Source organism: Lichenostomus cassidix, chromosome 2 (genome assembly GCF_008360975.1).
Source record: "Lichenostomus cassidix isolate B80296 chromosome 2, HeHo_3.0, whole genome shotgun sequence".
NCBI classification, from domain to species: Eukaryota; Metazoa; Chordata; class Aves; order Passeriformes; family Meliphagidae; genus Lichenostomus; species Lichenostomus cassidix.
This window is the reverse complement of record NC_139482.1, coordinates 103,003,040-103,028,808: the sequence shown is the minus strand read 5'-3', so window position 1 is coordinate 103,028,808 and position 25,769 is coordinate 103,003,040. Positions and strand designations below refer to the sequence as shown.

At 36.5% G+C, this 25,769-nt stretch overlaps 1 protein-coding gene across 3 annotated transcripts in view; it reads right to left on the bottom strand.

Moving 5' to 3' along the window:
- LPIN2 (lipin 2) overlaps nt 1-25,769 on the bottom strand; it is a 43,935-nt gene that overhangs the window by 7,963 nt on the left and 10,203 nt on the right. For all 3 annotated transcript variants that reach the window (XM_085052636.1, XM_085052634.1, XM_085052637.1), the window contains exons 2-16: nt 21,776-21,976; nt 19,259-19,354; nt 15,579-15,877; nt 12,183-12,290; nt 8,377-8,500; nt 7,419-7,740; nt 7,084-7,183; nt 5,741-5,928; nt 4,481-4,574; nt 4,081-4,150; nt 3,889-3,978; nt 3,305-3,387; nt 2,034-2,178; nt 1,118-1,266; nt 554-640 (exon numbers count right to left, since the gene is read on the bottom strand). In XM_085052636.1, the coding sequence (XP_084908762.1) occupies nt 554-640; nt 1,118-1,266; nt 2,034-2,178; nt 3,305-3,387; nt 3,889-3,978; nt 4,081-4,150; nt 4,481-4,574; nt 5,741-5,928; nt 7,084-7,183; nt 7,419-7,740; nt 8,377-8,500; nt 12,183-12,290; nt 15,579-15,877; nt 19,259-19,354; nt 21,776-21,967 (2,147 nt within the window). In that variant the 5' untranslated portion in view covers nt 21,968-21,976. The remainder of the gene's footprint in view (nt 1-553; nt 641-1,117; nt 1,267-2,033; nt 2,179-3,304; nt 3,388-3,888; nt 3,979-4,080; nt 4,151-4,480; nt 4,575-5,740; nt 5,929-7,083; nt 7,184-7,418; nt 7,741-8,376; nt 8,501-12,182; nt 12,291-15,578; nt 15,878-19,258; nt 19,355-21,775; nt 21,977-25,769) is intronic.

The window sequence follows — 25,769 nt, the reverse complement described above, 5'->3', positions numbered from 1 at the left end:
GGAATGCAACAAAGTGACAGCAACCTTGGCTGTGGACATCAACCTATGCTTTGTGCCAGTAGCAAGTTGTTCCAGGACGTAAAACCTAACCTATGGAACATTCACCTGGCTTTGGGAGCAAACCCATTAAACCAATAAACACTTAGGCATTGGAAAGACACTATTTAGTTTTAACTTTATGCTGTATATTGTATTGCTGAAAGGCTTTGGGACCAACCTCAGTTGGTGGAACACAGATGTGCATGTTTGAACTTATTTCTATTATGTTTTTTTTGTATTCATGAAAATATTACATCAAGTTTTTAAAAGCTAAAATGCAGAACAAAATGTCTGAGAAGGGAACTAGTAGAAGTGGTGGCTTGCATTCCTGTAAAGGTATACATCTGTGGAAAGAACTTAAGTTTCATTTGTGTATGACAGAAGTAGCTCACTTCCCAGCATTTCAACCAATAAATTTTAATAAACTGCATAATTTTAAATAACTATCTGATTACCTGTACATTAATTCCCATATTCCAGAAAAACCTAATTGTTTCATAGATTACATACTCACTCATTTATGGAATGATAGAGTTTTGCAATGCCCTGATGAGTCCAGTCCTTGCCAAACTGAGGGAGGATATGTCCCAAAGCATCAGACCTAAAAAGAGAATCAAAGGTACCTGACATGTAGTGTATGAGTTTTGTTAAAGACAACCACTAATGAACATACAATTTATAAAGAGGATTTATAGAAATATTTGTGTAGAAGGTCCTAACTATTTAAAAACAGAATTAGTAACTACTCCAGACAAAACAATTAGAGGGATCACACAACAGAAGTCAGTTTCCAAGTTAACCTATGGCTGCTAAACCTGGAGAAGTCTAAAAGAGGAAACAGTCACATGGTAAATGTTATCACCTTGGCATTATTCTTTTAAAAGACACTTTCTAATTTGCTTTGAAGGCAAGTACAACATGAAATCAAACCAAGAAGTTTTTTTCAATTGTTAATGAACATCCTTTAATAGTCGTCTTAAATAAGGTTTCTTTACCTTGTTTTGAAAAGCAGTACAGGATCAAAAAAGCAAGATTAAAAAAACTGAAGAAATGAAAAAAAGTACCCTAAGATACTTACTTGGTTATTGTTCCATCAATGTCTGATATTATGATTTTATCATTCCAGTTCCAGAGGTATATTGTTCCAGCACAACGGCAAGTCCCTTGATACTGGGTTGTAATACTAAACACAACATCATTAGGGCCATCTCTAAGCTTCAATTTTGCCTAGAATAAACAGGCAAATAGAATAGTAGAATAAATAAAAATAATTGAAAACATAAGTTGCCCTCCCTCTAAAATTTTTATTTTATGATTTCAGAGTCATAAATGAGCTGCACAAAATGGGTCATATGCTATTCCTTGTCTATTTTGATTAACTCTTCAAAAAGTGAACCATGGTTTAACACTGGCACAGTTTTGCTGGCAAAGTCTGTTGCAGTCTGGGTACATGTGTATGTCCACAGTTCTTGTATCTGCCTTCAGCAGCAAGTATTTCTCCCTCTACACTTTAATTCTTGCTATTAGAGTAGAATTGCAGCACTTATCAAACTGAACTCCCAGATGGCCATAGGATACAACAGAATTTTCTACTTAGTGGATGCTTTCCTCAAAATTCTTCCTTGATGAAAATCATACATTTAGACTCCAGCAGAACTAACTTGTAAGTTAGACCACAGTAAATAAACTGCACACCAATTTAAATGTATGTTCTTGCACAAATGTGCAGCTCTCAGGACATCCAAACTGCAGAAGCAAACAATGTCACTTTTTTGGCAACACCTTAATATAGAAATCTGATTTTAGAACTTCATAAGAAATTACTATTTTTTAATCCAAACAGATTCTTAAAAAAAAACAACAGAAAAAAACATTATCAAAAATTCCCTGCAGCTGCCTACCCTTTCATAGAAATACACTCTAAATTCCTTTTTAAAAGAATTTTTTTAAAGTATTATGAAGCATCCTATGCACAGGACAGGTATGTCACTTACTATTTGGTCCGAAGACAGTCTAAGTGACTTCTTATAAGATGTAACATTCCCATGGGGTGGATGCTCTGCTGGGGCAGAATCCATTTTCAGGGATTCCTTCAGCTCCTGGGATGCTTCATCACTAGAAGAATCATCCTCTGGAGGCCTAACATGACATCAACCAGAATAAATGTAAACTACATAAAATCCTTCTTTAATAGAATAAAATTCTTATGCCAGAATAACTTCTGCTTATGTTGAAGATTTGCTACTACCTGATAGCACAGATTAAGGAAGTCCATGGTCTAGTGAATGCCCAGATAAAGCCAGTACATGCCAAATAAGCAAGTAAGACTTGGAATGCCAGTACTGGTGGAGCTCTAAACATGACTATTGCCAGCTGGCTCCACACATGATGGTTTAGTAAAGACACATTGGCAAGTGGTCACTAATACTGTGCTGATGAATTAGGTAAATTGCAGATGAAAAGGGACACTGAATGGGTAACAGTGCTTTGTTTTTTAAAAAAGCTGCCTCAGTTACTACGTCATTTAAACTGTGGGTGGTAAGTTAGTGGAGTAGCTCACCTTTCAAGGTTATTCACAGTATTTTCCTGCTCATTAGAGATTTCAAGATTAAAAGCTGCATATAGTTTCTCTGAAGTATTAAATCACAATATATTTAGCTCTTTAAATCTTTAAGACACCAACACGTACAAGTATCTTTGCAAAATCATGGGAGAATATGAGTATGAATAATAAATACCCTAGAATGGGAGAGTTTTGTGCTAAGCACTAATAGCTGTCTACCACAACTTGGGCAACATGTGCACTGTGATTAATACTATTTTATTGTTTCAATTATTTAATGTTACAAAAAATTACACATGGTTTAATTTATTCATACAATATTAGGCCTTCAAAAAAGAAAAAAACACATTACAAGGTACATCAGAAACAGTATCACTGTATTTACAGAGCAGTGGCCTATTGATAAAGGTTATCTGGTATGTGTTTGTTCTGTCAGTTATGTTATGATTTAAGAAGTAAACACAATAGGATTTAGGAAATAATTGTAGTGTATTTGTAGTTCCTACAATGTTTGCTGCCACATTATTTTGCTGAATTGTTTGCTATACACATCTGGTTCCTCTTCAGTAGCTTACAGGAAAATGTTTCTTCCCACAGCACATTACTACTGAACTCTTCATTCAAAAAAAGAAAAAGAAAAGAAAAAAAAGGGAAAAAAGGCACTATTCAGTCCACAAAATAAGTCTTCAGACAGGAACACACCTACTGTTAACTTGCTCTTTTATAGTTGCTGGCAGTTCATTTGCTCTTTGCGTCTCAGTTTTCCCCTCTTTTGCTTCTGGTATCTAAGGTGACATGGTAACAAAGAACATATTGACATTTTAAGCATTTTAAACCCATCCAAGTGAAAAACAGTTACCAAAATACTACATGAACTAATACTAAGTCTCAGAATCACTCATTCTACATAATAATTTCTATAAATTATTTAACAAAAGGATGCTTACGACAAAATTATCCACTAAAGCTTTTCACATATTTCAGGAAACAAAACTCTGTGTGCCAGAAATTGAGCACTGCTAGTTTAACATGCTTATGGCTTACAAGGAAGAATTGTAAGAATAATGTGTAACAGCCGAATACAATAAATTTTGTTGAAGCAACTAGTAACACCAGATAATGATGCAGATTTGAGGCTAAACAGATGCAGCTACAGCTACTGCAACCCTCAGCAACATTGAGCTATATAAGCTGTGTTCTGAGGCACTTCTGACAAATTACAATTTTTTCATCTTTTAACAGTTAAGAGAAAAAAAAAAAAAAAAATCACAATAGGTCTCAGTCACCTGTTTAGTCATGCTTTCTCTCTTGCGCCAAAACCACCACCTTCCAGACTTCTTCGGCATCTTTTCTTTGACCCAAGACTCAACAGTAGCCTGAAAAATTAGACATGTTTTTAGTTTGTATAAAAAACTAAGAGATTATCACATGTCACTACATACAAAATTTTCAAAGAAAGCATGCATTTATCTGTTTACCTTAGGCAAACTCTTCTGAAACACCTGCAGACTCAGAATCATCGGAGCAGCCAATGCCCAGTTATAATACCTGTTTTAAAACATATTGATAAGATATTACAAAATCTGCTAACAACTCAATAAGTATCAGCATGAAAACTTGCTCTTGTGTTGATGAAAATATGTATTTGCTGCCGATGACTAATATCAGCATTTTCTGCAAGCAGCGTCATTTTAATATATACAATTCAACATCAGTGGCAACTGCAGAAAAACAATCTCACTTAAGCTAAAGCTAAATTTATTTCAAATCTTTGGCTCAAACAGATTCACACTCAAATTGCAATGGAAGCTGAGAAATGGGGACCTGGATTTGAAACAGGATTTTCTATGACCTAATTACATGACACAGAGAATTTACCTGTTATAAATCCGTATGACCAAATTAGGATTGTCTATGAGTCCAGGGTTTTCAGCAAATTCATGATAAGTAATAATATGTTCCATGAATTTTTCTGCAATTGAAAGAGATTTTAATTAGAAAATAAAAATATAAAATCCCAAGATGTCTGATTATTTTACATCTAGGAAAACCTTGTCATTTCAGAGTCTCTGCTGATCTTGCAGCATCACTGGAGATGTGCTAATGTGGCATACCTGTCAAAGGACCTGTGACAGCCTCTTCCCTACAGGGAAGGCCTTGTACCACTTCAACAGTCACAGTAAAGAGCATCAAGAAATTAGAAGAGGGAGGATAAGGAGGAACTAATTCAAAGGCTGGAAAAGGAGAGAGATTCTTGTCTAGGCAAGTTTTCTTCAAAAATTATCATGGCAGGTAAGGGGTCTACATACTACACTAAAAGGAGAGGGGGGAAGGATGATGTTTTTCAAACCTGAAAAGTTGACTACTACTATCACTAACTAGCACGTTCACAACTAGTTTCTATACATGTCTGCAGAAATCCATTATTTAGTGTAAGACCCCTGCAATCAAGACATAATTTTTTCCTATCAAATCCAATATCACTACCATGTTACCATGAGAACAGTTCTGAGCCTTTATTAGCAAGCATCTAAATTTCACTTCATGTATTAGAGACTGGATGACCACTTAAAAAAGTAGTATTAAAACACTTCATGTCCATGAAGATTTGATGCTCCTAAAAGCTCCCACAAAAATACATACAACTTCAATATTAAATTGAGAGAAAATCAGCTGGTAAAAGTTTAGATGTTAACAATAATTTAGGACAGGAGAAGTAGACTAGAAAAGACAGTCCAACACAAAGGGGTTTTTTATCACTTTAAAAAAAAATGAAAAGGAAGGAAAATTACCAGGCAAATGGAAAGAACACGAATTGTTAAGATTTATATAGGACTAAGTAATGATTTGCAGCCAGAAATCAATGTAGCTGGTCAGACTGACAATATATAGTACAAAAAAAGAGACAGAAAGCTTCTCAACATGCCAAGTGTTCTTGATTAATTTGAGGTTAAATTCTGCTATCTCTGCTTGGCACATGCTTGAGAATTTTAGAAAAATGAAAGATTTTCCATCCCCTTTTCTTAACATGAGCACAGTAATAAGCCAAACTTTTGTAAGGAGAAGATCAGAGCATTCAAGCCACTTCATTCATTTGCCTGAGCTCTATTCCTCTTTATATTTTAGTCTTTCACATACCTTTAGAAATCTCTCCATTTTCATTGAGACCTCCACAAAGTGAAAGTGTAACATCAGGCAAGTCCATAGCAGAATCAGACATGCACTCTGTACCACTATCAGCAGCAGCACTTCCCACTGACTGGGGTGACTGGGAACCAGAAAGGGTATCTGACTCTGTCCACTGCCGGAAGCCAGGATCAGAATCACTAAAAAAAAGTGAAAAGTATTTTACTTGCAAAAAAAGTAAAGATCTGAGGTTACAGAACACACTATATGATTACTCAAAAAAAAAAAAAAACCCAACAAAACAAAAACCAAAACAAAAATTACCAAAAGCCTTTCTGTTGCATTTTTACATCATTTCACAACATAAATTTAAAACCAACCAAATAAAAAACTCAGACACACACACCCACACCAACCCTTCATAATATTGGCAGACTGTTTCCAGTTCTCCTAACATTCACCTAAATTGGGAAATAATTACATCTCTTGCCAAAATTGGATTTAAATGAAGAAAGCATCCTCCACATTCTACTTCTGCAGAATAACACTGTGCTCCTCAATCTTTACCAGAAAGTTGTAGAGTAAGAACTAGGAAAAAAGGGTATTGCTTTATGTTTTTAGAACACTGCGCATTTGGAAAAATTACAATAAAGAAGAAAGGTGACCAAAAAAAAAAAAAATCACATTGCCATCTAAGGCTAGAGTTACTAGTTTGACCCACAGTTAAGTACCGAAAAGTTTACAATTTTAGTTTTAACATACATAAATACTTATATAAATAGATACTTCTTTCTTAAGTTATATGTTTTAGAAAGGTCTTCCTAGACAGTTATTCTTTTAGAGAGTATTTTAGGAGTATAAAATGCTTTGATTTCTTAAAAAAACCCAAACCAAACAGATGAATTTTGAGACTGAACTACCCTGGCATGAGGATCTTGTCAGATTTTTGTTGGTCCTTTTTGATATTGGAAAAAAAAGTAGGAAAATTTGTACAGGGTATGCAAAAACCAAAGCGAAGTGTGCTCATCTAGAACTAGCAATATGGCAAAACAAGAGCACTGGTACAAATGGAGTGTGCAGTTTAAACATACTCCTCTCTATTTCTGCAGAACAGACAGATTCCACAAAGCGGAAAACTCTCAGTAGTGACCTCTCATGTGATCTTTCAGTGTGTTTCTTGTCAAATTAGAAACAGCTTTTCACAGTGAGATTAGTACTGATTACTTCACAAAAGCCTAAAAACCCAAAGTCCCATTCTTTTTATCAGAACTGGCGCATAAATGGTAACATGTAATACCTCAGGTAATGTAACTGCAGAATTACCCCAGATTTACTGCATTTTAGTTCAAAATTACCTTTTGGGAAAGTAGAGTGCAGCAACTTCAGGTTCCAAAGCCTTTAGGTCATCCAAGTAAATATCATCAGGGCCTTGATGATGACTTCGCTTGTGCACCCCTGTTAATTTTAACAATTAAGATTACTAAAATGAAGTTACCCAGAAATGTTAAATACAAACATGATTATGGTAGATTCCAACTTATTTGTATGATTGGTGAGTTAGAGAGTTTTTAGTGAAATAAGATTTTAAATAGGAAAAACTGAAAAGGTACATTTATACTTTTTCCACCATGACCTCCCTCAAGTTTGGTAGATCACACTGAGGGCAGGAATCAAGAGCTTTATTCCATACCTTTCTTTTTTGAAGGAGATTCAGTTTTTGCTGTTGGCTTTGTTTCTGGCAAAGGATCCACCAATATTCTGGAATGATCACCACTATCCATTGGCAATGGAACTTGTGGTTCTATGATTGCAGAAGCAAGAGAATCTTTAACATCCATCTGCTTAAGCAGAGGATGAGTTCTTGGCTCAGGTTTCAGTACTGTACAGACAGAATCTTTCACATCATCATCGTCTTCAACTTCATCAGAGCTGAGGATGACCCTAAAATGAGTCTTCTCTGATGGAGTAATGGTAGCTGTTCTGCAGTGTTCCAGTTTTTCCTTCTTACTTATCTGAAAAACAAAAATTTGGTCAATCCTTTCACTTCACCTGTTTGTTTCATTCTGTTCTAAACATTAAATTTGTACTCATGGTACAAGTTCTGGTCACAAGTAAACCAGAAAATAATTTAAAAAGGTATTTTAGCAACATAAAACATGTCCCACCATGGTAGCAAAGTTCCCTGCAAAAGAAGTTTCATATGAGCTAATTTACAAATTCAGTAAAGAAAATGTCACAGAGGAAGTGCTCACTTGACCAAACCATAGCAAGGAAAAAGCATAAATGTGGATGTATCAGGGCCTCTGTTAGATACCAAATTTACTCTTACCAAGGTTATAGTTGCTCTGGAACAAACCAGAACTTACTCCACAATAAAGAAAATTAATTTCTAAAGTTGCTTCCTTCAGGTTCTAACTAAAAATTCAAAAAATTCAGACTTTCACTGCTAGGTTTTCTGGGATTACTTTGCTGAGCAGCTTTTGTACTCAACAAAGCCAACTCTCTTTCTTGCCACAAGGGGCTGCTACTTCCCCATTTCAGCTGTATCTTTCTGAACAGCAGCAGCAGATTTCCAGTCCTCTCCTAGGACACAGTATTAAATATGCCAAAACTCAGTTCACAAAGTTAGAGACAATAAAGAAATTTACCTTGGTTGATTCTGGGAATCCTCCCCATGTCCATTCCATGTGGGATTCAGATCTCAGCAAGCTCTCAGCAGGCTTAACCTCTAGCTCTGAATCACTTTTAGGGCAGACTTGCTCGGAGAAAGGGCTACCAAATCAATGAGGAAAAAAAAAAAGAAAAAAGAAAAAAGAAAGCTAGTGTTTAGAATGCATTAATGCATTTGTTGTGCAGCTACTGTTGGTAGAGTTTTCAACAGCTTAACAGAGCTTCAATTATTTGGCAACATGGCAAGAAGCCCAGCAGGGTTTTCAAACGGTGAGAAATTAGGTTAAAACCAAAATCACATTAAAGACACTAAAGGACTTACATCGTGATCGCACTAAACAGATTCCTCCACTGCATCTGCAGTGCAGAAATAGCTCTCCCCTCAGCCCATGTTCCATTTTTCAAACAAAACAAGAACAAAACCAAAAAGTTTATCTAAAAGTAAGACAGAAAATAGTTTTAAGTTCCTTACCTCTGTAAAAATACAGCATTTCAACTTGCTATGCAGAGACTTGAGTAATAAGAGACTCGCAAACCTAACTTACAAGGGCACAAAACAACATCCATTCCCAATGCAGGGAAAACACCCATTAAGATAACTTAGGAGAGGGAAAAGAGATTACTTGAAAACTTCCTTCAGATGTGTTTGGACTACATGACCTTTAAAATCCATCCTATTTTTCATACTGTGGTTATTATCAATAAAAGAGACACAGACTTCTGAAATTTACTCTGGCTAAAATTACTTTTAAGCCAGAAGAACTCTCCACAAAATGCTAGAAAAGAGTGATTTCAAAATCATTCTGCACTTAGGATCTTAGAGAATAAAGAAAACACAAGGTTTCGTCTACCCTTCCTGGAACAGGGCAATTATATTGCATATCATAGAAATGCTGCTCTTTTTACACTTTGACATTCATAACATATTATGGTTTCAGTTTATATAAAACAAGCCTCAATATCTGAATTTAAACTGTAGGAACCAGAACTGGACATAGCCCTCCATGTGTGGCCTGACCAGCACTAAGTGGAGAGGGATAATCACATCTCTGTCTCTGCCACTAATATCCCTGTGGATGCAGCCCAGGAAGCAGCTTGCCTTTCTTGCTGCAGCCAGGCTCTGCTGACTCATGTTCAGCTCACTGTCCCATAGGTCAGCAAGGCTGCTCCCAGCCTCACAGATCCCAGCCTGCATTGAGCTCCTTGATTATGTCAGCCCAGTACAGGATTTCATACTTATCTTTGCACTTGTTGTACTAGGAGGTGTCATCTTGATAGAGGAAAGAGCTGTTTTACAGGGAGAACAATCCATCACCAGAACAACCTTTCCAGGAAAGTGGTCCCCACCACAGGAGGTCTGTAATTTGTGACTGGTCAGGGTGCTAGACTATCTCTTTGAGGCTCCCTCTCCCATGGAAGGTTGGGCCAGATGACCATTTGAGGTCACTCCCAACTTGGGTTGTTCAATGATTTAATACTGAAAAGTTTACAGTAACTCCCTACAGGTATTTAATTGATGGATTTTTTTTTTCCCATACAAAATTCCTGCAAGGATTAGTTACCTAATTCAGTACCATACATCAAACTTTCTGAAGGTTTGGGGAACTCAGGTTTTATAGTATCACATAGGACTAAACTGTGGTCACAATTCAGACTGCAAAAATTGACTCTACACAGATCACAATCCAAACAGCAAGAATCCCTCATATTGCTGAGAGGACACCTCAAAAATCCAAGATATCAGCACATTTAAACATCTTTTCTGTGGTAATTCATCACCTCAGTCAACTTCCAGCCTCAATCACCCATGGACACAGAAAGAAAACTATTTAGGTATTCTCCCCCTGAGTTCTCCATTAACAATGCCATACAGAAATCGCATTTTCTGTACTGATAGAAGGGCTTGTTCAAAGTAATGGACTTATGAAAATACAAGTAAATATTTGTTTTCAGGAAGAATATGAACTAACTTTCCCTACATGTCAAATAATTTATTCCACCTACACCACAAGTCAGTTGGAAGCCATGCAGAATATTAACCTAAGCCTAATTCTTAATATTCAGCAGTGCTTGCAAAAGATTGAGTATTCCAGGGCTTTGGGACCCTAAGTCTGTTCCACTTCCCCCAAAGTATGCTTTCCACTGTCATTCCCAGGCAGAAGTCTTTAGCCAAAAGGCCCATGTTTGTAATAGTGACCTAGTCATGCTACCACTGATTGTTAAAACAAGAAGAATGATGGAAGATAGTATCACGTTTCAAATAATTAATGGTTATGTCTTCTGTCTTACTATAGTGAGTAGGACAAATAAAGGCATCCTCAAGGAAAGGATTTGTGCTATTTTCTTCCTTGAGCTCCCCACAAGGGTTCCGTCTGCAGAGCAAGACAAACAACTAAACTACAAGTTAGTTAGCTTTTCCAGATCTCCAAAAAAGAGGTTATTAAAACCTCTCATTTCTCTTTTGCTGTACGATAGCTACATTATAAAATCTTTCTTTGATGGCTTAGGAGAAGCAATTTAAAGCAAAATTTCTCTTCTCCTAGATGGCTTGTGTGAGAGAATCCTCTACCACATGTCCTCTCTGAATACAAAAAGGAAAATTGCCAATTTCTCTTCTGAACTGCAATCTGGACTGGGTAGTTTTTTGTTAGAAAACAACCCCAGAACTATGAAAAGCCTGACATGAGGCACAAACTAGTTTTGAGAGCAGACTAGCCCCTCAATACATAAACAAGAAGAGATGCATGAATCATCTCTCCCAGATACAACCTGGTAGCCTATGTTTGAGCTCAGAGTTTTATAAACTGAAATGAGCATCAGCCTCTTTCTACAGTCATCAAGGTGACATAATCCATACAGCAACGTGTCAATCCCAGGGTCAAACAACATGACTGCTTTTCAGTCACAAACCACAAACCTTTGGGGAACATTTGAAGGCTACATCTCATTAAGTATAATTGAGGATGTGGTTGCCAGCCCAAAACATAAAAAGGAATGATAATGGGATTTCCTGTCCAACTGCTTCTGTTCATTAACAAACTATGCACTGGGGGAATTAGCAGGCACCAAGCGTGGTGTTGTACATTCTGACTCCAGTGAGGCCACAGCCATGCAAACACCTGAGGCAGAGAGATCATACACATTTCAAAAAGCATTGGCTGAAGGCTCATCTCTCCTATTCTGCCCCAGCATCTGTTGATACACAACAGGTACCTGTGCACTGAGCAGGTAACAGTCAGCAATGGCCATCACAAAAGGCTGACCTCTAGTCACACTGAAAGTGGACTGGCAAGCTGTATTATGCCATTTTTAAGAACCCACAGTCAACTGCTGCTGATTTTGGTATCTCTGGACAACCAAAGATACCAGAACTCCAGCAAATCCCCTGTTCTGAAGTGGAATATGATTCAAGTTTAGGATCTAGCTTTACCTTGAGCAATTTGGATTACTTCACACAGTAAAGTGTACTTTACATACTCAACACTTCTGCTTTCTGGCAGATCAAGTATTGCTTATGTTAGGGTGAATCATAGGGAACATGTTTTCCATACCCTTCTCAACCTGAGGAAATTTTATTAACTATATTTCCTTTCTTTAACAGTGAAATAATACACTGAGTGAAGTTCCCAAAGTTTCAGATTAGTACCAAATGCTGCATCTGCTATCACAGAAGTTAGGCAAGTTTGATAGTTTTACGGACCGGGGGAAAAGAATAAAAACGCATTGTAATGTTTTTTATAATTACTCATCATTATACAAATGATGACATTACAAAGTGACTTACTTCTCCAGAGGGGACCAGTCTCCATCAGATAAGGGGTAATGGTCCTTTGAATGATAAATCAACGATTCTTTTTGCTCTTCACCTTTTGGTGATGAATTTGAGGATCCTCTGTGGAGACACATAAGACATTAAGTCAGCTATAAGAAATCTGCGTTACTAATTCAGTAAAAAAAATTACATAGATGTTATTAAAAATCAACGAAAGAAGACAAGTAAGGAGTGTATAGCTTAAAGGATTTGTTGTTTGGAAGACAGCATTATATAACTTAAAATGTATTTAAAAACTATTATTAATGGTTGAAAATATTGCAAATTTAAAAATCTACCACCCCTGCAAGTTAATACTGAAGAAATTACAATAGCATAAATGATACTACTCTACATTAGTAATGGTGACATTACTCTACACAGAGAGATAATATTACCAAAACACAAAGATGAACATACACTTTTACACATAAACTTTACGATGTGAATCTTGCAATCACAGAAAAAGTTAAACTAGAAAGGGCAGTTTTGACAATGTACTTTTGACAAATTAAGACAGTAAAAAACCAGGGGTAGGTACTAGCATCATGATTTACCCAAGAGCTTACAAATTAACATCAACTACAACAAGAAGATAAAATACTGTACTTTTCTGAACCGGGGGGTTTGCTTTGCACTGGGAAGTCAAGCAGTATCTACATCAAAGACCCAAACCAAATCAACAGTGAGACTCACTGAATAGTAATTCACCGTGTTTTACACAGAAGTCCCCTTTAAGCACTACCATCATAAGTACTGAATAGATTTTATCCACTGGAAATTAGCAACACAGGGTTCATACAAAGGATCCAAAAAATCAAATTTAACTGATAAGTGGATAAACCCAAAAGTTAAAAATCCAAACTCAGTCCAAGATTATTGAAAATAGGAGGGGAAAATCAGTATGCATCAACTTGTAACTTCAGGTTGCACTACCAATTCTAAGCCATTTATTTTGCAACATTTATACATCCTTATACACTTTACATATACTGTAAATAAATATATAAGATTTCAGAGAAAGATAACTACTTTAATCCTTTAACACCCTTAGCACTGGAGAAATAATGCCCTCTATTTCTGAGTTGTACATACTGTAATCTCAGTCTTCCTGGTATTATTTTATGTAAGTCCAGCACTACTAACATATCTAAATCATAGCTGGAAAAGACAAAGGACCTATTTTGAAAAAAGCTGATAAACACTTGGTAATAGATTTTCCCAAGAAACGGGAAACAGCTTGTTTTCAGCTTTAAAAGAAAAGAACGATAAGACATTACATACTGCCACCTGTGACTGAATTTTTGACCTTCCTGTTAAAACATCAGCCTCCCTTTTCCTTTCCTAGTTTCGCTTTGAAATCTGAAGCTATGTCTAAAAAAAGTTAAGTTTCTAATTTCTTATCTTTCTTCCTCCTTTTCAGAGCCAAACATTTATTCCTAAAAAAAAAAAATCCCAGAAAACCAAAAAATCCAACAATCAACCAAAACACTACAACCACAAACAAAACTAACCTATTGATACCTCCTTACTTACCCACAGGGTTTGAAAAGAAAACTTCTAAACACTTTTTCACAACCATATCGTTAGCTGGGAAGAAAACAAGTGCATGCCTATTGCAAAGTATTTTATTTCCTGCCTTGGTAGCCCACATTGCAATGAGAATATATGATCTCCACTAACAGACACAGAGCCACAAACCCACTGTCTTTAGGCCTTCATCACTAAAATGTATTTTTTTTTCATCCTGCATTTACTTGCTATTCACAAGAAAACAGCATTCTTTTACAAAATCTTCTTTTCACTTTATGACACTCTCTGATAATGCATTTCTACTGCTGTTTCTGCTTGTGCATGTTAAAAAAAGGTTTACAAATAAAAAGCCTCCCATTCTAAAGGGTACAAAAAATAAAAGCAGAATAAACTTGATGAAAATGCCATGGTCTGTTCAGCGATGACTAAACATTCAACATTTCAGTCAAGCACACTATTTTTTATTCCTCTCTAATCAAAGTAAAATAACTGCTAGAATAGCAATTTGAACCTAAACACTGGATGAAAACAGCCATTATTAGTGTGACATTCTTAAATTCTTCATGCATTTGTAATGATACATTAAATAAAGAATAAACACTTCATGGATTATATTTTCTCTCTTCTGTACTTGAAGGTTATTTTTATATTTGGTGGTTTCAATATGACAAGCTCATTGTTGACCTAATAACTGCACACTGAGGACTGAGCAAAGGTCTTCCTTTTCTTTAACTGAAAAAAAAATACCAAACAAAATACCAATTTGGAATTGGTATTTAGAGTTTACTGCTCTACTGGTATTTGGAGCAGTAAATACCTAAATGACAATTCATTAACATAAATATGACACTGATAAAAATAAGCCAAATTAACTAAGAAAGCCACAGACACTCAAAAAAACACTTTAAAATACAGATTTTGTTTGTTGTGTTTTACAGGTCACAGGTATGATAACAGATTCATGTTTTTCTGTTCAGTAACCTTTTTGGCTGGTACTTACTAAATTTGAGACTCCTTTGAAGATCCATACCAAAGGAGTTTTTTCAGTTATATTTTATTCTCTTACACCAAAACATTCTTGCAATTCCCAGACCTGACCTTGAGTTTATTCAGGCAATATTATATTTAACAACAATGCTGTCCAGCAAAACACCTAGCTTTCTTTGAAAACTAGGTCCTGATGAGTAGGCTTTTCCTGGATTTTAAGCATTCATATGCTTGATAGCTTTTATATGCTTGATAGCTTTCATCTATTACCTTATCTTGCCTGTTACCCTATAGACTCCTTCATCTTATCAGTATGTGCTGAAAGCTCCACTTTACTAAGAGTTTATCCACTTCAAAATACAGGATTGACTTTTTCACTCCTTTTTTTTTTCCCCTCCTCTTCACACACGTATAAAGAATTCTCTTTACTAATGTGAATGGACATTCCCGTATGTAGTTTTCAGTTGCCAAAGTAAACTTGAGGTTACAGAGAAGCCAAATTCAGATGTGGTGTACTATAGGCAGTCCACACTGCAGGCAACATAGAGATTACCAAACACACCAGAAGATCACTCTGCCTCATCAAAGAAATTACACTGAAATTTTCTCAGTCACACAACAGATCATAACAACACTTCTTTAACAGAATGGGCTTAATTGCATTTCATGTTCATAAAAAAATGGCCCAACTTTAAAGCCAATCTATGAAGATTTGGAAGATACCAGCTAGAAGTTTTGTTTGTTTGCTTGAGGAAAGACCCAGGCAGAACCTGCCAAAACTAAGCAATACTTGCATAGAGGAAATGAACAAGTCACCTTGTAAATGTTCAGTGATACCTAAGAGCTTACCTCAGGGGCTGTACACTTTTCTCATCATCTGAGCTTATTTCCATTTCAAAAATCTCTTCAGTCCCAGCAGAAGAGATCTGATCTTCCTTCTTGCTATCTTGTTTATATTTCTTTCTTCTTCTTTTTTTCTTTTTCACAGAACCTGGGGTGAACACAGTCTCCGTTTCTGCAGGGTGTGGAATATCTGAGTTTCCACAAGTCCTCTCATTTTCACCTGATTTCAAATGATTGTCAGTGTCTTTAAAAAACTGATCTTCAGTGGGTATTGGAGAGGTTGCCAAATAAGCAGGAACTTTTTCCTAAGGAAAAGAAAATTAAAATAAGAAAAAGCTATTTTTTTCCAATTTGTTTTGTGCACATAGGATAGCTGTCAGCTGTGGATTAATCCTTGCACCTATATTTAGACACAAAGCCATACAGCAGCTCAGTGGTATGAAGCTGATATCCAAAGAGAAACCAAGTTCACTGGAGTGATTACAAGAAGTTCAGGAAAATGCACATTAATATTCTTACAGTTTCAGACACAAATAACTGTTTTTGCCAGCAAAGCAAACACCCAGTCAGTGGAATGTTTTTGAACTTATCTGCCCCAAGTATGCCAGTCCATGCTTATTAAATATGTTAATAAAAAAAGGCTAATTAAATTCACTGCTGTTTATTTTGAAATAGACTCATGGGAAGGTATAGGTTGAAAGGGACATCTGGACACCATCTGGTCCAATCTTCTACTGAAAGCAGGGCCTCAGGTTAGGTTATCCAGGGCCTTGTCAAGCCAAAGGTTGAGTATTTCTAGTGAGGGAGTCTATCATTTCTCCAGGCAACCCATTCCTGTGTTACACATTGTCTTTGTAGAGAAGGATTTTCCTTGTATCTAGCTGAAATTTTCCCTTGTACTCTTTGCCCCATCTTATCACTAGGCAGCCATGTAAGAAGTGCCTCTGTTCTGTAAGTACCTCGTGGGTACCACACTGACTGTGGTTAGATCTCCCTGAATCCTCTCCAGGCTCAAGAGAACAAGTTCCAGCAACTTTTCTTTTGATTTCTCCAGCCTTCTACCAGGCTCTCTCCAATTTTCCCTGTCTCTCCTAAACTGAGGGGGACCAGAAGCGTGTTCCAGATTTGATCTAACATACACTGGGCTGTGCAGTACAACCCCAGATCCCTCCAAGTGCTGGCTGTGCTATTGCTGATGCTACCTGGGACACATTTGCCTTCACAGCTGCCAGGGCAAGCTACCAGGCAGTTGATGAAGAGATGCATTTTATCCAGTCAGATCCCAGCCTGCACTGCTGTGTGAGATCCTTCCAGCCCATATGCATGTGTATCTTGGTTACACCTTGTGTCAATCTTGTTGGTCCAGTCTCCCAGCCTGCCAAGCTGGCTCTCTGTTGTGGCTCTTCTTCTGACCTGTCTACCTCTCCTCTCAGCTCAGTGTTACCCACAAAATTGGTGAAGGTGCCTTCAGTTATATCATACGTGTCAGGCATTATTTATGTAAAGTATCTTTCAAAAGGAAAAAGTCAACTATAATTTACTCACCTTGAAACCAACATACAAATAACCAACCCTCAACTAACTACAACCCACTGCCCTTTGAAGGAAAAGCTTTAGCTATGGGCTGCCTGAGGTTTATTTACATCACAACCAGAAACTGAAGACATTGATGCCTAGTCTGAAAGAAACACACTGTGAAGGGACAAAGACAAGGTGGAGCAAAAGCAGAAGAGAATGGAATTTGCATAGCGAAGAGAAAAAGTTAGGGAACTCAATTTCATGGTAGTAAATAGAAGTAATTACAAGATATCTGTTATGTTACTGGACGCTTGTGCAGAAGATTAGTCAGGAACATTGATGACACATAGCCAGAGCACTGATATTACTTTTGATGTGTTCAAAGTCTTACTTGCTATTTAATACTAAATTCAAATTTTTCATTGTGTTACGTTAAGAGTTACAGAACAAATTTTGTTTCACTGGTTGTAAAGCAGAGTGAAGTAGAGAAAGGAAAACAAAACATAGCCTTACACAACATTGCTGACACACAGATTTTGCACTGGGAAAAACTTTGAAATAAAATGCTAGCACTTAAACTGAAGTTAATACTCTACATACTTAGTGTAGAATATTAACAAAATTATTAACAAATCAACACTATTAACAAAATAAATAAATAAAACACTCAGGATAAGTTAAAGGAAACTGGCTGAAAAATTGTCCTCATTTATATGGACTGAGTGGTATTACTTCTGAATGTCAAGATGTGAAAAATGCAAAGACTGATCCCTTAAAGGACCTTTCTGAATTCTCCCAAATGAAAAAAAAAAAAAAAAAATCAATGAGAGGTTTATGATTTATCCCTTAAGCATAGCTTCAAGAGGCAAACAAAGATGTTGATCAGTTGCAGGGAAAAAAAATGCCTAAAAGCAGTAAAAAAATAACTCAGTTTTGCTTTGCAGCAAACTTGATCTATATTTTCAGCATGTACTTTCAAGAACACATTATACACAGATAAGGCACTCTTGTTATAAATCAAAATGTACTATGCAAGTGCAATAGCTCCTTTAAAACATTGTACTGGGGACAAAGGCAGTGGTTATCACCCTTGCTTTCTGAGAGTCATAAGACTGATCAGTTCCCATCAATGTCTGACACAGCCTAGATCTATAAAAAGCTGCTTTCAGTTTTTATTTTAATCATGGTGTATGCCGAAACAGAACCCAACCTTGCTTTCGCTTAGGTGTTATGAATCCCTACCCCAAGTTATCACTCGGGCCCTTAACACTTTATTTTCTCCTTCCATTTTAAATTGTATTTAACTCCTTTCAATATGACAGCTTCCTCTGATCCCTCACAGTAAACAAGCAGCACCCAAAACTAAAAACTGGATCAATCTCATTGCCTTGAAAGACTGATTCCTAATAACAACAGGAAATTAACACTATCTTTTACTTCACTGAGACAAACTTTTTTCCTCTCTCTTCTGACTATTTTCATTAAAACTTTCGGAACCTTGCATTTCGAACTTTTCCTTCAGACTTGCTGAAAAATACCAGCAGACTCAAAAGGGATCAAAAGCAATACTCAGGACTGACCAATACTGTGATTATATCTCTCCCATATCCTTGGCAAATCAGAGAAAAAATGAACTATTATTCCTGTTTTTCAGAGGCTCACTACCTCCAGTTGCAAGAGACTCTTGGGAAATAAATTCTCAGTCAAAGAAGTTACTGTTACCTGGTGAAAATTTCATAATTAAAATTGGGAAAAACTGGGCAAAAATTTGGAAGACAAATTAAAAATATGCCCCCAAAATAGACAACCTTTATTAGGAGAGGCACAAGCTGTAAGAACTTGAGGCAAAAATTATCATAAGACACCGCAATCAGTGTAACTGCAGTCAACAAGAAGGAGTTAACTAAAACAAAAACAAACAAAAAATCCACACATCTTTTAAAAAATGCTCTAATTAATAAAAATAATTAGTTACTTTATTATTACTGGCAGCAAAATTGCACTAAACATCAAGCATCTTGGCAGCATATGACAGTGATGCTAAGATTCAGTCACAGAAAATCTAGCTTCCACAGAAGTGAAGATACTGACAACACTGTATTAAGCATTTTTAACCCATTACTCTGTTAATACTATGTTGTAGCCATCAAGAAGTACTAAGCACTTACGTTTTCCTCCTCAGTTTCTTGTACGAAGAAAGCTTCTCCATTGTCACCCAGTTTCATATGAAGATCAACAGCATCGCCATTAATTTCTATATCAATCTGTGGAAAGAGACAATTTATTGTAAATAATTCATCATGGGGAAAGTGCTGACCTCATGGCCCACTTAGATCTGAGAATAAACTTTGTTTCATGGTATAATCGGGTCTCTCTTGCCTCTCTCTTTCTGATTCAAGTCTCTCATAATCGTCTTTAGTTTGTTCACCTGCAAAATACATCATGCTGCTGGCAGAGAGCCTAAAACTTACAAGAAAAATAAGAAGAAAATAAACATCAAAAAGACTGAATCTTGCTCAACCATTCTGGAGAGATTGAAGGACAAATAATAATTACTGATCTGGTCGTTATTTCACAGAAGAATGACTGAGACTATTCATAAGTTTAAATCTCAATCTGAGTTGGAACCTAGTATGAATCTGAATCCTGAATACCAATAGTTCCACCTGGAAGCCTCCTGGAGGCAGGCTTTGTCTGAAAGTGGAAAGAACCTTGCCACAATTATTTCTGCAACTCAAACTAGTGTTTCAGATTTTCCTGCTCACGAGTTTATGCTGGTATGACATGGGACCACAACCCTTCTGCAACCACAGCATTTTTGTCAAAGAATAATGTTTTTATTGTCCTAAAAAGGTACTTTTTAGCCAAAAAAAACCAGTCATAGGAGATGATAAATTAGGTAAATAACCAAAGATATACGGGAACTATCCCCAAATCCTTAAGACAACCACTTTTCTTTTTCCCCACAATAACTGACTGATTTTGATCTGAAAATCATATTTATTTCACCACTGTTTATTCTTAAAATATTTTCTTGCATTTCCAATTCAGCAACATGAGTTTAAAAATAACCTCACCTTTTCTTTATGCTCATTTAGACATAAAAACATCTCTTATTTTAGTACATATACCTGGATTCTGGAGACCTCAGTATATAGCTGAAGTACAGATATGCATACTTTGTGTTCCCACACATCTTGGGGCTACCAACTGATATGCCAGAGAAAAATGCATCCACAATGCTGTAACAAACACTCTACTGACTTTTGAGAGAACTGTATGAACAACAACTCTGAGGACAGATGAAACAAGGAGCAGCAGTCAGCCACAGAAGCAAAAGCTGAAAATCATGCTGACAGCCTAGTACAACAGGTACCAGGACTAGATGTTTCCACTATTCAGCAGCTTTTTAGAGGTACCCAGAAGCTGAAAACCTCTCAAATTTGGTTCAACTACTTGGGAGTGTAATTAAACACATTTAACAAACTCGAGTTTCAGACCACTCCTGCTGTAAGCGTATCTTGCTTGCCCAGACATCAGAAAAGGTACAGCTATACCACCTCTCTTGATCCCTGTTGAAAACTGTAATGTAATCTGTTACAAAATTGTTAAGGTAAATCAATTCTTTGTCATCAGCGAGCTTGTTAAAATAAACACTAACAAGTGGGAAATAAAACAAAAAATGAACTAATCACAAAGCCTGCTACTCGCCTGTGTCACTATGACAAGCATCCAACTTTAATGCATGTAACTCTCATTACTAACCTTTAATAAAAAAAATGCCCTGACCTAACTGCTCTCTCAGTTTCACTTTATTCTCTTTTTACAAGCAAAATATAAAGATAGGAGTAGCTTCCTGCAATAACCATTAACTCCTTAAAAAAGCAGAATATAATCCTGAGGGTTCATGTGCTGTTTAAATCAATCCATCTTTTGATAGCACACCCACACGCCATACACAGTATTCCTTACTGACAGTAAAGTCCCCCCACAGCAGGTCAATTTTCCAGCCAACCCAATCCAACTCACTCTCTTGGCATGATTAACAAAGCCTGTGGGAAGGGGATGGCAGGACAATCTGCTTGGGTAGCACCACCATCTCAGAATGGCTGGACAGGAAATTTTACCAGGCTCTATTTCAAACATGCCCACACAGGAATGAAGCTTCAGTCTCCGTTTTTATTTGCTTGTGGATATTAATAACTGCATTTTCTATCACAAATCAGCCTTGAAAATGGCTAACGAGGAGCAATATTTATAATGGGTCACCAACACTTAACATATGCTCTGTTTGTCCTTCAGACATTCCAAAAAGAGTTGCTTACAACATCAGGGATCAGTTAAACAGCATTAAGCATTTCTTTCCCAACACACTTGGGTAAGTGAATAGCTCCATGTAAACATTTTAAAACTGTGAAGTTGATATATTTGTATTAGTCTTTTTGCATAGCTCCAGACCTGTCAAAGCTTTTTTTTCCACAGTATTTTTGCAGAGTCCTCAGATTACCAAAAGTTTTGTTTTGCATTCCAAAGCTACCTCCCTGTACAGCATTTAAGAGCAACTGCTCTGGACTAAACCTGCCTACTGACTGGGAATGAGGGGAGCTGGGGAAGGAGGGAAGGAAGCAGGGGAAAAAGGAATGCACCGGCACTCAAAACTGTTTTGACCCACTTTCTGAACTTACCACTTTTTCTTTCGAGCGCAATACACCAAGCTTCCCAAACCGGACATGGAAAGGAGAACACTGGTATGTGCCATCCTGCTGCCGGACCACAATGACATCGATGCATCCCGAAAGGGTTGCCTGATTAATGCCTTTGTACAGCTCCTTCACAGTGACCAGGACTTGTCCTGCAAGTTGCCCTACGTAGTTCATAGTCTGAGACTGAGGGAGAGAAAGAAAGAAAAAAAAAAAAGTAAGTAAATTTAAAACACATGAAAGGTTTTTTGAAATTCATTAAAAAAATTAAATAGATGTCCAATGCCATTTATCAATAACTCTATTGTAACAAGCTTTACACAAATGTCTTCAAGACTCAACAGAACTTTGAGGCAATCCTTGTATTACTAGAAGTCTCCAGAGTTATAAAACCTATTTTTAATGCTTTATCAACTTGAATCTGAGACTAATTAAGTACTTTAAAGAAAATTTTGAAGAATGTAATTTTAAGACCTCAAAGCCTAGATTTAAGTGATGCTTAATAACTCAGATAAGCTAAAAAGAAAAATTCATTCTCTGGAGGACAGCCTATTTGATATGACTGATTCTCTACTGAAAATGAAGATAACTGTACATAAGGATGCAAAAAAAAAAAATCTTAGAAGTTGGGAAAAGCTATGTAGAGCACACTGCATGTAGCTCTTCCTTTACAGCTCTGTATTTCAAAAATGGCTGAGTCATCTTAGAGAAATTATCGAAGTATGTAATGGGAGAAAGGAGATACATTAAGAAGATTATGCTACAGTCAAACAAGATAAACAAGAGAACAGAATCACTTATTGAAAATTCTGTCTAAATCATTAAAAATACTTCAGTAAATGAATGAATTCTGAAACGACTGTAAGTCTTTCAGACTAAAAAGACAATGTGAACTATGGCCAAAGAGAAATGAAAATCCAAAGCTTTCTCAGAACATCTGAGCTTTAACAGAAAGAGGAGGGAAAACTGTGAAATTACCATCTCCTGCCTCCCACCTAGATGTCTGCTACAATCTGATTTCAAAAACATCCAAGCAACTGCAGCCTCTGAAGTTAAGGATATTTGGGAGAACAAGGAACAACTGACAACAAGCAAAAACCACAACACTGAATACACAAGAGAGCCTAAATTGTAAAAAAAATCTGTAGTGAATTTTTTATTTGCATTTGTATTTTTATTCGTCACTGAACAAGGTTTAGGATTTTTCTTAATACCTCCAAACAAAATTGTAGTGCATTACAAGAGTCCTTCCTACTGATATTGCTTTCATTGTCTAGATAATTAATCAATTACTTCTCTTTTGAGCCTCCAAAGTCTTGCTTACATTAACACAGGGTATCTTTCACTCAAAAGGGAGCTACTTTTGTGGCATCTATATACTGATACAATTGTAAACAGGCAAGAAACCTAGAACTACTTTCACGTGTAGAGCAGCTGTGGAAACATTTTTCTCCATCCCAGCCTTCTCACACATTATCAAATCCTGTTAACATTTTTTTCCTAAAAATTCCTTCCTCTTCACAAGATTTACAAAGGAAGGTGGGGGGTTTCCAATCCTGATTTAAAACTGTCTTGAAATTATCCACAGAATAACTATGCCAGGTTACATGCTAGAGAATTCTTTTCCTGTAGCCTTTGTACAATACGGCTGATGAAGACAGAAAGAACAGACTGTCATTGGGTGAGTAATGAGATTAGGAGGATGGACTCCCTATCAACATTAGTCATTAACTCAATTTCATCTCTAAGTAGCTTCATGTACAACTATAAAACTGACTGCTTGATAGTGAAGTCATAGCTCACTCTTGCTAAAGAGGGAAGGTCTCACTTCAACCTTTCCTCATCTGACCCTCTTAACGAGCTGATTTTAGCTCACTGACACAGCTGGCAAAAGTCTACTATTTTTTGCTGTTTGTAAGTTAGATTAGCTCACTAAGCAGAACATGACAAACACCTGAGTCACGAGGCACTGAGCAGCACCAGACAGCTAGAAAAAAAAAAAAAAAAAAGAGGCAGGGAACTGAACATCTTCCTTTTGACAAGTGAGATATTTGCTCCATCTCATGTAACTGTAACTCAAGACAGAGAGATTACAATATCTCTGTTTTCCTGTTGAAGCAATTAGTCTTCCCCTAATATGACAGTCATGTTTAAAATCAATCCCACGAAAAAAAAATCTTTAATGCATAACCATTATCATTCATGCCTCTACCTTGGTCACTTGCAAAAGCGGTCTATGGTATCAGCTTAGAAAGAAAAGTTGATTTTGTGTCACCAAGGAGACTGCATTTGTTTGACACAATTGGGAATAGAAGTCTTTAATAGGGTCTCCATATATTTAATTTCAATGAGCAAGACTCGAGAAGTGGGCATTAGCAAGGAATTCTCTCTAAGTAGCGACTTCTTAAAAGATCAAAATTTCACACCTTCTGCTAAGAACTGAGTTCACGTGATAATCTAGTTTTTCTCACATACAAGCTAACTTGACCATAGAAATTCACCACACAACCCACACATGACCAAAGCATTCACCCATTTTACATATATTCTTGCTTTCCTGTATAAGAACATCCTGTAGCAATGTTATCTCTTGTACATGTATCAGTTACATTGCTGCAGCTCACAGCACAGCCACTTCTATGAACACACATAAACTGAATAACCTCTTGCATTCGAAAGTTCATAGCTGTTTCACTCTTACTTGTGAAAGTTATGAACTTCTGTACCTACTGAGTATTAAAACCACTGCTTATAGGGAAAGCAGCTTTTTATGATCCAAGTCTTAATGTAAATGTTGTTTTGTACATGGCAAGTAAACCAAACTAGATAAAGGTAATAAACTAATGCAACATTATTGCTTACCAGGCTGCAGTACAGCTTTCAACATAATGGTTCACTTTGCAAGATAAACATGTTACATAAGAAGGTTCAAACTGTAGCAAGAAAATTAACAAACAGAAATGAAATGTCACTAAATACCTGAGAACCATATCATTTTATCTCAAATGTCAGTAGAACTCCAGATGGGAGATTCTAAAATTTGGGGGTTAGGATTTGGTTTGGCTTTTGCTTGGGTTTGTTTTCTTTACATGTTATTGTACATTATTGGAAAACTTGTGGTGAACAGTACAGAATCAGACTACAGCAAGAACAGAACAGTCTAAAATGTTAGTGTGGTAATTTCTGCAAATGGAGTAGAAATATCCTGATCATGAAATAAGCAGTAAGACAGTATTTCCTCGATAACACTCTATCTCATGCTTAGTAAACATTTCTTAAATGTCATTGCCTTGAAGGCAGAGAACAGTATACCTTCACAACCTCCTGTAAGAACCTAAAAAGCATGCTAATTTCCAGTTTTGAAATTCAAGACAAAAGCCTGATGGAAAAGACAAACTAAGAAAGGACAATGCAGTAATACTTCACAATACTACTTAGCTTTTAAATTTTATTTCTTTTGATATCCAGAATCTATACATTGCCTGATGCAGTGAAATTCTGGAACTCTGCATAAAAACTGAGGCTAATGCAGCTCACTACTACTTACTCTTCCCAGACAGCAAATTAAAAGGCTATGAATACCTGAGGTATCAAAGCAGAAACACTTTTTGTGACTTCTGAGGCTTCAGAGAGACTGATTTTGGAATATTTACACAACACTACCTAGCTTACAAAAATTCTTAAAGCTGAATATATTAATACTACTAAGCTAAGAGTAACTGTAATTGAATTGGGGGAAAGAATCTCTCTGTCGTATCATGAAAATAATTTCTTTTTCTGGCAAGAAGCCATTGCACTGCCAAAGGCAGAAACTGAAACTGCTTTGGTTTTTCAACTTTGTTTTTCTGAGAGAGCACAAAAGTAAAAACAAAATAAGAAAAGAAATTATCTACTTCAGAAGTTCAATAACTAAAAATAAAATTGTGCCTCCACCTATAAAGTACTCAAATCAGTTCAACTAAAATTAACCCTGAATATG